This window comes from Dendronephthya gigantea, unplaced genomic scaffold, assembly GCF_004324835.1.
Source record: "Dendronephthya gigantea isolate DGI-Jeju-01 unplaced genomic scaffold, DenGig_1.0 000028F, whole genome shotgun sequence".
Lineage (NCBI taxonomy): Eukaryota > Metazoa > Cnidaria > Anthozoa > Malacalcyonacea > Nephtheidae > Dendronephthya > Dendronephthya gigantea.
In genome coordinates, this window is record NW_021163038.1 from 2,021,662 (window position 1) to 2,032,675 (window position 11,014).

Consider the following 11,014-nt stretch of genomic DNA (forward strand, 5'->3'; position numbering starts at 1 on the left):
TGATGAAGCACATGCCAATTGACTTCTACGGAAAATGTATGCGAACGATGCCCGTGCTTCCTAGAACCAAAGATAATCACGGTTTTCTAGTAGGAATCATGTCCAAATATAAGTTTGCCTTCGTTTTTCCAAACGCCGATTGCGACTATTACATGACCGAGAAAATATACATCGCCTTGTCCTCAGGTGCCGTTCCCGTCTGGATGGGAACGGATACAATCGACGAGGTCTTGAAATGGGGGAACCTGAAAACATCTGTGATCAAGGTTAGGGACTTCAAGTCGCCTCGACAACTGGCGAAACACCTTTTGTGGCTTTCGCGGAACGAAGCCGAGTACAACAAATTCCTGAAATGGAAGTACGAAGGCTTCAATTTCCCGAGGGAGTATTACGAGTCGCGGATCGCGGAGTGGTGGGAAGGTAGCCCGCTGTTTTGTCAAGTGTGCATGAGACTAGCGCAGACCAATCGTTCGGTTTGGAGAAGGTTAGATGTTGACAACTGCGACGGGAGGCAAAGGCGGACTCTGGAGAAGTGGATACGAGAATAGTACAGCACCATCTTCAAAGCCATATAATAGACCATTCCCCTTTTATCTTTCAAGCGCGCAATGCGTGACGGTCGTTGATTTCAAAGGTCAATTTGACTTGTGATTTCGTCCCGTTCAGGAGCGAACCTACAGGAACTGAAACGAGCCTACAGGAATTGAAAGTCAAAGATGGCAATGCGATACTCAAATTTTTTTTATTTTCATGACAAAATCTTTCTGATAGAACGTATAAAATATTTTATGTTTTTGCAAACGAAAGAACGTCGTCATTAATATGAGTAGAACATTTGAAATGTACAACTGTATTGCTAAAGCAATATGTCATAATTATGTAACCGAGTCACCGACAGTCGGCGATGTATTGTTTGTGGCCGGTCACGAAGAACATTTTTTCAAAATAACAAAACACTTTATTCACGAATGATCTCCGACAATAGCCATTGCCGACCGTCGGTAGCATATGAGAACGAGCTGCCTTACAACCTTTAATAAATCATCATAAACAATAGCAAAATCTCCTAAGCATTGGCTGTGTAGTTCTTATACAGCGAGCTGCATTTCCGTACTCGTTTATTCGGCTTATTTCAGGATTCACACGAGGCTCACCGCTGATCATTTGTACTGTTGCTTCGTATATGCCATCGTTTGGCGAAGTCTCAATCTGAAGTTGGTACATACACCCACCTAAAAATTGTGAAATTAACTTCGGAATACAGGCTCTCTGGTGGACAAAAGATAAAACCTACCATAATTAGGGGATAAAAAAGCTTTATTCGAATATATTATCCTGAAATTACTTAACTCTATACACAGAAAAAATGCCACACACCTTTTAGAACCCTGAAATTGACTTTTTCCTCGTATCCCCCCTTGTCGAAGTCACAATTATAGAAGATTTGATCCTCTGCAATTTCAACTTTGCACATTTCTCTGCGAGTCCATTCTGCCTCAGCATATCATTTATTGCGGCGACGACAGCGAGCCCGCTTTTTACAACATGTTTGTGGTCTGTGCTAACCGGGTCCCAGTCCAGACACGGGCAATAATGAAAAGGTATCCCAGCCTTTTCGCAGGTTCTCCACCCGATGTTTGTCAGAAGACTCCTTCCGTGAGGTAAACCTTGTGGCTCGTTCGGATACGTCAAAAAATGCATTAGGGTCGCATGAAGGTCAAAATGTGACGTAAGCACTTCAGCGTTTCTTCGTAAGTTCGCATAGAGTTCTGGATAAGAGGCCTGGAACCAAGGCGGGAAAGTCATAGACAGAAAAGGTAATCTCTCTTCCATCCGACCAAGAATACTGGAACGAACAAAACCGTACCGAAGTCCGTGATCTCCAAATAATATTAAAAGAGTATTATTAAGATAATTCTTATCTTTCATGACTTTTAGAAAATTTAAGAGCTTATCTTCGACCAGCGAAATAAAATTGAACGATTCATGATGGCAAAAATCGGCATTGAATTGAAACCCGAACTTCGGCGTGTTGGGGTATGCGTCAAAAAAGCTTTGAACAGCGTTGAAGCTAACGTTGTATATCGCTTGAGAGCCCAGGCAGTGACCCTTAATGTACGTGCCTAATTCAGCAACCTTCCTGTATAATGTTGTCATTTTGTTAAGAGCAGCATACCACAATGGAAGCAGATAATGGTCAATTGGTGGTTTACAGAAGCCTTGTAGGCGATGTGTGATTGCGCCATTGTAAACTTCGTCCTCGCTGTAATATGTGACGTAACCATGAGCCCGCATGTCTTTGAAAATCAATGGCCAGCTGTCAATACATGACCCATCTAGCCTCCTAAAGGGGAGGCGTGAAAACGTTGTAATGAATTGTGTATATATACAAATTCCATAAATGGGTATTCTCAACCCCAGTGAGCTAGGATTGTGGACAAATGACAAACTAGACTGTCTTACCCGACCCTAGCTTCTTGTAGTTCATCTAGCAGGCGACCAGTGATCATTCCTACAACATTCTCAGTTGTACCATCACCAACAATTGAATGTCCGTTGAATACAACGGATTTTAGGTCATCCTTTAAATACTTGTACACTGGTCCCAGTTTCCTTTGAAAATGCGCGTGGGACGTGGAATCTAGGCCTACCATCATTACGTTCAGCGGTATTCCTGGTTTAGTTTTTGCAACACGCTCTACGTACTCCTTACGTGATTGCACATCAAGGTGAAACTCTCTTTGCTCATCACCATCGACGGTTTGTACCTCAAGGTACACCATGTCTTCGTTCAGCTGGGCTTCGGGATCCGACGGCGTCAACGTGCCCGTTCGGGAAACGTCGTAACCTTGCCCTGTATTGCTTTTTCTTTTCAGAATTTGATAGTTAACTTTCTTCACATTCTTACCTGTGTATGAAAGAAGAATTGCATTACAAACCATTACAAACATACATCTTTACAAGCTATAGTTAGTGTATTCCTAATTTCAAAGTATGTTTACCAACAACCGTCTTTTGAGCAACACTAAACAATTCATGTGTTTTTTTACTGTACGACTTATCCGTTTTTTTTAAGTTCCTTACATACCGGGAGTTATCCTCAAAATGCCATTTTGATAAGAAGTTAGGTTTTTCTTTCCTTTACAAACCAAAGGTGGAACATTTTCAATCATTTTCATCACAGTTGGATCAAATGGGTCAATGTTGGGAAGATTACATATTTCGTTCTTTTTATTAATTTTGCCAGACTTTGTTTGGCTTTTCTAAAAAGTTTCACACATGGGGTTAAATGAATCTACACATGTTCATATACCGAGTAAAATCAATGCAAAACTACACAGTTCTTGTCTTCACCACGTACTATTGTTCTTATTTACAAAAGCATTGGGTTATCAAAAGTTACAGACTTAGGCCTGTTTCAGACGTCGAACATTTTATGCGCCGAATCGAATGAACTTAAACAAAGACTTCAGTTCATTGACACAATAGGATCGGCACATGAAACATTCGACGTCTGAAACGGTCTTAGAATTGATAAGCTGTTGTTGTTATAGTGATATCCAATTTTTGTTATGATGGTACCCAAAACAGTGGCATAGGCAGCCCGACGATTTTTTCCCGCTATGTAAATGTTGAGCTATTATACATAGTGTATTCTTAATTTCAAAGTATGTTTGCCAACAACCGTCTTTTGAGCAACACTAAACACTTCGTTTGTTTTTTTACTGTACGACTTATCCGTCATTCTTGTTTAAGTTCCTTGCATACCGGGAGTTATCCTCAAAATCCCATTTTGATAAGAAGTCAGGTTTTTCTTCCAAACCCCAAAACCCCACTCAAACCCCCAAATCCCAAAATTTGATAACCTGTAAACGCATCAAACTGTAACTCCTTTGGTTTGTCAAAGAACTGAAGATCTGATCTTGGCTACAGACAGAAATCTTTGCAATAACGTATTGACATAGTGTTATATCATATTAAATCTGAGACCAATTACCCTTTAGTCTATCCTACCTAAAGTTTCTTATAATTTTTTCTTATTTGCCATTCAATAAAAAAGAAGTACTCACCAAACTAGGAGCACAGCTTTCTTCCTCAAATTCCAGGATATCTCGATGCTCACTCTTCAGTACAGTGATAACACCGAGGGAAAATTTCGGTTTACTCAACACCCCTGTCTTCAAAGTGACGGTATTTGGGCCAAGATTGTACGTGAACCCTTTGCACCTTTCACCGAGATGAAGACAAATTTTCATCCCATTGTTTTCGCTCATCGAGAACGTACACGTCGCGTTTGAGATGGAACTTTTACAATTGAAATCCCCCGACACCATGTCAGCATTAGCAACCTGCAAAAGGATGGATTAATGATTAATCTAGGTTTCCTTCGAGTCGTAATTGTCGTGAGCAAGTCATTTCAACAGATGAGAAATAGTCCTGACGTAGATTTGTCTTTATTTCTGTATTCACATCGGTCATTGTTGACTGTACACACTTAGAAATATATTCAATCACATCAGCCACCTTGACATGTTCACAACACTCCTCAATCCTCATGCACGACCAAATGAAAACCAGGCATCATGCCGAAGAATGTCAAACATTTATTTATCCACATGTGGGTCCCAACAGGGGTGCTTTGGCATTAAAACTCCAGCTATTACTTTGTTATGGGTGATTTTAATGGTTTTGGGTTTTTTTGGGACACCCTGTGTTTTGGAATTGAAAGACAATTATCATTCCGTAGAGAATATCCTGTAATGTGTCTGAGGAGAACAAGACAATGAGTTGTTTCGTGACTGACATCTATGGTGACAAACGACACACTATCCAGACGAACTGTGTAGACGAATATGTCAAACGAAACAGAATCGCGCGTTTTTAAAGTGCATGGGAATTGTGAAATTATTTATGTGGTAAAAAGGGTGCATATACAAGAGCCGTTTTATGATGGATTTTTCGTGCTTCGTCCCCATCTCGTATTTATACTAGCAGACGAATGATACGTCAAGACGAACTACCATTCAAATTTGTCTAAATCGAGGGAGTATGCAGATAATTTGTGTTGACTAATGAACCGTCTGCTTGGTCGTGTTTACACACAGACGGACTAGAAGACGAACTATCTTTCGCTTGCCCAAGTTCGTCTAGACGGATGATCCGCCTCTAGTATAAACCAGGCCAAATCCGTCTCTAATATAAACTCAAACAACCGACCTTTGATTTGCTAGCATAACGTTTCTGTTTAGAGAGCACTGGACCATCAAACAATTAATTTGCTTTAGTCATGCCCAAATTCGCCATAAGTATAATATTCGCATAGCATTCGCAAAACTAATCGATATTTTATGTTCATTTAAGGCCAAACATTAAAGCCAATTAAGTTTTAACGTTTTAGTATGTTTTAGTAATAATATAAGAGACGTCCCTTCACAACCAGCGTCGAAATCAAGACGCCGGCATTAAATATATTGTTCTTTCAGTTTCAACAATTCTGTTAGGCACAAACAGAAACATCAGTTTTAATTGATCGTATGTTTAGCATGTACTGTGGAGTTTCCTCACACCTCCCTTCACAAACATGCAGCGTCGAAATCAAGAGGCCGGTATTAAATATATTGTTCTTTCAGTTTCAACAATCCTGTTAGGCACTAACAGAAACATTTTAATCGATCTTATGTTTAGCGTTTACTGTGCTTCATTCACATGGAGTTTCTGAAACACGTGCAGTTTGAAGCAAATTTTTGGAAGGGGGGGTCATATATAGGCTTTGTTTGAATGAGCCACGGTGAAACTGATGACTCGTCCAAGCCGTGTGCTAATCATCGATTACCTGTTTGTTTTCTTACGTAGTTCATAGTTCATTTCTCTCATTATGGCATATATGAATAATAACTTGAGTGCAATACGAATTCAGATATGTGTTCATTATGAAATACGCCGTAGTTACACATCGGCTGCAGTTGTAAAACAACTATTTTAATTCGGAAAGAACGTTTATCTTACCTTGACGAAATATCTGCCCAGATAATTGTAGTAATAAACTCCAGAACTGAGTAACAACAGAAGAACTAGGACAGCGAAAGTTCCCACGGTTGACCTTCTCGGTCGAATGTAAAATATAGCTATACAACTCCATAACTTTCCCAATCTACACATCGCAAATCTTGTCAAACTTTATAAATCTTTATTGGGCTTCAAAATAAGAGACTTTATGGTAAGCAACTTGATATTAGCTCGAGGTGGTCACGTCAAGGGAATTCTCTGCCGAGCAGAGAAGAACAAAGAACTTGTATTTTTATGCAAATATACTATTAATGCATCCCATCCAGGGGCGTGGTGACCGGAGGGCCTTTAGTATAAGTAATGGGGTAAGAATTAACATGAAATTATCACCAGAGTTTAAATTACATGCACATTTGTATACGACGCCCCTGTTTTCATTTGCTGTGCCTACCCAATCAATATTATCTGATATTAAACGCCCATATCTCTAAAAACAGCAACTGGAACACAGAAATAATTATATCGAATTACACACATATTCATTCATAATTTAAAAAAGAATGCCTTGAAATTGTGGTTTAACCAAAATTAGTAATGCATTAAGACCGAACGTCACGGGCTAAATGAAGATCATAGCTTCTTATGCAAACTCTCAAAATTAGGAATAGGATAACCGAATAACTCGTGATCTATTCTATACCGGGAAATTAGTTGATCAAAATACTTCTTCGGAAGTTCGCGTAGTAAATTTTGTACCGCCGCTTTGGTTTTGGTCAGCGGCGGCGCACCGCCTCGCATGTTTGAGATGATACTTCGTCTCGTCCGCATGTATTTTCCTCATCAGATGTGGCACATCGCGTGCGATCGTGTCCATAGAACCAATGAAATCGTACTTCACGTTGCACGGACGGCAGATATCCTCGTAGGTTATCCAATGTTCGTTTAGTTCCCAAGGTGGGGTGTCAAATAAATACCGCGAAAACTCCGTAAAACTAACATCATGGCCATGTTCTGCCTTCCTAGTGTTATTATAGCGATACTTCTCTATAATCCGTTTTCCCAGATTCGCGTGAAGTTCGACGTTACGGTCGTTTTGCCATTTATTTCTGTACGCCGAAGCAAGCCTTTCCATGGGATCGCGTACGAGCAGAAATTTGTAAAAGTTTTTTAACATGTGCTCCCTCTGTTCCTCCGTAAATTTCTGTTATCAAGACGCACGATCTCCACATTCATTTCGGCGATTTTCACTTTTTCAACACTTGGGTATAAGCCTTGCATAACCAAAAATATCCTCTTCATATTTGAGCATCCAACCTTTGGTATAAAACAATACAGGACCTTGTGTTTTTCGTTTACAATAATATGATGCAGGACGTTGAATCTCTGAAGAAGCTTCTTTCTATCCCTGCGGTTTGCTGGCGCTTTCAAAACGTTCGTGACGTTCAGGTTTCGACAGACCTTTTCCACCGTTTTTTTTCGTTTTCTGCTGTCGATCTCCGCCTTAAAAAATGACCATGGTGGGCATGGCGAAATGTTGAAGATTTGCATCGGGAAGGGAGATTTAGTACCGGAGTCACTACGAGTACGACTACTGTCTACGAGTACAAGATTCGTCATCTTCGGGCCTAACTCGGTGCTTTTGCCTACGCCATCTGACGAAACTCGTGGTCGTCGATCTTTTGAATACGAAATTTATCAACAAACTCCTGCTTAAAAGCTCGACGACTACGAGTTTTGCTGATGGCGTAAGCAAACACCAGTTACACCACACGGGAACCGTAGTCAATTCTAAAGCTCTCTATAATAGATACAAGCCTAGAACTGGATGGCGCATAACTACGTGGCGTAATTTTTTTAGTGCACGTCGCGAGATTCATACCTGTTCGTCCTCGGAGCTTTTTATCGTTGTACGAGGCATTGCTTAAAACCTCTGGTTTCGGCCTTTCAACACTCTTGGTAACAGCTGGACCAGTAATATGAAATCCAAGCTCACTAGATGTTTTTCCTATCTGTGAATTGATTGCTTTTGACTTCTCCTGGATCTTATATACGTGGTCATCCCCTCTCACTGTTTCCACTACACAAAAAGGAAATATTAAGCACGCCGCACACGAGAGCTATATTAGCTGGGCTAGAGTCTGACCTCGCGAGGCTGTTAGCTCAGCAGGTTTATCTCGTGTGGGGTTAGTTTTCGTGAGGAATTCGAAAGGCAAGTTTCTCACGTGTGCGGATGATTTTCGGGCTGAGGCGCTGAGCTAACTTCCTCGCGAGGTCGTTATTAATATATAAATTTATTCTAAAGTGCTCATTAATTCTATTTCTGTGCTAAAGCTTTTTATTGGTGAAGCAGACCAAAATAAGTTAATACTGAAGGAAAGATAACAGTGTAACTTTTTATAACCTGGTAGTGATAAGGAACGTATCAATTCTTATTAGGTCCGTTTCACACTTCATTATAACAAACCCAAAGTAGCTATATATACAGATTTAGAAATCACCTTTTATATTGAAGTTTTAAAATTAGCTGGGACATTAGCTGGATGGAATATCGCCCACATATATTCACTTGTCTCACATTCTTTCGTCTGTGAAACCCATTAGAACATAAATAATCAAAGTAATCGAAAGAAATTGGACAAGGCAAGGCCGCTTCACTATACCGAAAACTAATATACGATAATATACGATATAGATAATTCAATATACGATAAACGCTACTGAATTGTTTTCAAGGTTGAAATCACTTAACATGACACGCTATATCACAGATCAAAAGCCATCATGTTTGACAGAATATTACTAGCACTACAAGTATAAGTTTCCAAGGTTAATAATTAACCTCGTGAGTTCACTTACCAACAACCACCACACGACTGTTCCCATGCCGAGCAAGATGAAACGAGTTATAATAAAACTCAAAAGCGACAATGGCCAACATCACCCAGAAAACTGCAAACAGTATTCGTCTGTACATTCGCATTCTCACGTGCCCAAATGAAAACCAATGTAGAAACATGACAGAATGATGCAAACTGCATCGACAAAAATTAACGTGTTGGTCACGAGCGTATTTCGCACGCTATCGAAAATTTACTCATGAAACTTAGTCGCCGGCAATCCAAATGTGTCTAGCGACAGAACCTACGAAGCGTGTCGAATTTCGTGCACTATGAAGTCTGAATATAACTACACAGACCAAAGTATACCCGGTAGGAGGTACAATGTTTCAGTGACTGGACAGTTTAAACGTATTGTTGCCAACTGCAACGTTTAGGCATATGTTTATTACCAAATATCTTCTCCTCTGCAGCTCAAAGAAAGCCCTGTACAGACGGGCACGTTTTCCTTGACAAGTTTTATTTGCTCGTGTGTACGCAAAAAAATTCACAACTTTTCCTTGTTGAGGTATTGAAATGAATAAATGACACGATCCTTGTCATCTAGTTTTGTCTTATATAAGGACTTCTTTCAAAACTTCAAAAGAAGAAACTATCTTATAGTTTCAGTCAGGGAACCCAAACTATCATAGAAGAAAATATACATTCTAAACCCATATTTCCTTTGTTCTAAATCTCAGTTGTTCTGGAATGGCCAAGAATATCGACAGATCGAAACTCAAATATGTGCGTGTGAATATGTTCTTACAGTTCTTTAATTTATTCGAGGTCCTTTGTATAGACTTCTTCTGACTAGCTGACGGATTCTTTATACACCAACGATCACAATATGACCATTATGACGGTAATAGACGATTCTTTCGCTTTGAAAAACAGCTCCTAAACTCTCAAAATATTGAATTTCTATATTATGACATTCATAAAGTATTTCATATTTGGTTCAAGGGCCTACACCGAAGTTTGTTTACGTGTTTTTTTCTGTATACACGCTGAAGTAAGACTTGCCGCGACATCATTATATATTAACACAGCATGATGCTGCAACGTGTGATTCTGAAGAATGAATATACCTGCGTTTTATTTGTTTTCTTTTATCTGTATAATTACCCCAACAAAAATTTTTATGCAAATACTCAGGCCGAAATTCCTTTACAAGTGAAAGGTCGGTTTGAAAACAAAGATGTCCCTTTGATAAAACTACTTAAAGTTAGGTTTCGTCGCTCTCGATGCCGGGTTTAAGAAACTTATTGATGTTTCTGCGTAGGTCAAACAGGGAGTTTAGACGCTTTATTTCAACATGCTTCTTACTATGGTTAGTGCTCACAGGATTCGTGATATTTTTGACATTTCGAAAGTCGAAACGACCAGGAAAGTTGGATATGTTACCAACACTCGTTGGACGCTAAGAACGGTCGAAAATCTCAGAAAAGATGCTTGCCTTGATCCCGACAAGTTGAAATGTAAAATCATTCGAGAACAACGCGAGGAAATCGCTTGGAAGAAACGATATTACAGCAAGCGAGCGGCCGTTTTGATAGCCCTATTGAGGTCGATACGTCAGCAGACGAGAAGAAATGTCCGCATTTATACGGCGTTGCACGAGAGATACTTAACGGTCTCAAGATCAAACTTCCGCACGAGACAAACCGGACGCGATGGAAATTTCGTGCCCGGGTCGATTTGAACAAGCTGAAGCAAACGCATTTGCGATGGAATTATCCTTGGAAGCAAACTAACCCGAAGAAAACAGAGAATCTCTTACGACGGTACAACGTCTCGGCGAGAACGATAAAACGGCGAAAGATCCTGCTAAGTTACGGCCATAATTGCTGCAATGGTTCCAAAGTGAGGGCGGTCAATGCTGCAATCAGACACGCGAAGATGGACTATGCGGAGTCATTAGACCTTTCCGCCTTGTCAGTGTCATTCCAGATATCACACAGCGAGCAGTTGCGCCTGCGCAAAGGGGCCGGGTACTGGCTGTGGAAAGCGTACATCATACTTCAAGCTTTACTGTATAAGTTGAACGACGGAGATATGTTGGTGTACCACGACTCCGGCATGTATTTCGTTAACGACATCGGACCCCTGCTTAAGATTTGCCAAGAGAT

General features: G+C 40.2%; 2 protein-coding genes across 2 annotated transcripts; both read right to left on the reverse strand.

Annotated features, from left to right (window-relative positions):
- Window positions 1-1,033: 1,033 nt before the first annotated feature.
- Window positions 1,034-6,339, reverse strand: LOC114523861. The gene is made up of 6 exons (XM_028544904.1): window positions 6,007-6,339; window positions 4,071-4,349; window positions 3,089-3,263; window positions 2,464-2,908; window positions 1,378-2,344; window positions 1,034-1,232 (listed from the first exon to the last, which is right to left on the reverse strand). The coding sequence occupies exons 1-5, from the start codon at window positions 6,157-6,159 to the stop codon at window positions 1,381-1,383; spliced, it is 2,016 nt and encodes a 671-aa protein (XP_028400705.1). The 5' UTR covers window positions 6,160-6,339; the 3' UTR covers window positions 1,034-1,232; window positions 1,378-1,380.
- Window positions 6,340-6,721: 382 nt separating this feature from the next.
- Window positions 6,722-7,924, reverse strand: LOC114523817 (carbohydrate sulfotransferase 14-like). Its single transcript, XM_028544851.1, has 3 exons — window positions 7,886-7,924; window positions 7,264-7,506; window positions 6,722-7,207 (listed from the first exon to the last, which is right to left on the reverse strand). Exons 1-3 carry the CDS (start codon window positions 7,922-7,924, stop codon window positions 6,722-6,724), a joined length of 768 nt encoding a protein of 255 aa, XP_028400652.1.
- Between the last annotated feature and the right edge of the window lie 3,090 nt (window positions 7,925-11,014).

Coding starts and splice junctions, on each gene's coding strand:
- LOC114523861 (XM_028544904.1), bottom strand. CDS start 6,159: ATGTGTAGATTGGGAAAGTTATGGAGTTGTATAGCTATATTTTACATT. Junction 4,350..6,006: donor TGGGCAGATATTTCGTCAAG/GTAAGATAAACG, acceptor ATCCTTTTGCAG/GTTGCTAATGCTGACATGGT. Junction 2,909..3,088: donor CATTTTGAGGATAACTCCCG/GTATGTAAGGAA, acceptor TTTCATACACAG/GTAAGAATGTGAAGAAAGTT.
- LOC114523817 (XM_028544851.1), bottom strand. CDS start 7,924: ATGCCTCGTACAACGATAAAAAGCTCCGAGGACGAACAG. Junction 7,507..7,885: donor AAAGCTCCGAGGACGAACAG/GTATGAATCTCG, acceptor TCATTTTTTAAG/GCGGAGATCGACAGCAGAAA. Junction 7,208..7,263: donor TGCAAGGCTTATACCCAAGT/GTTGAAAAAGTG, acceptor TCTTGATAACAG/AAATTTACGGAGGAACAGAG.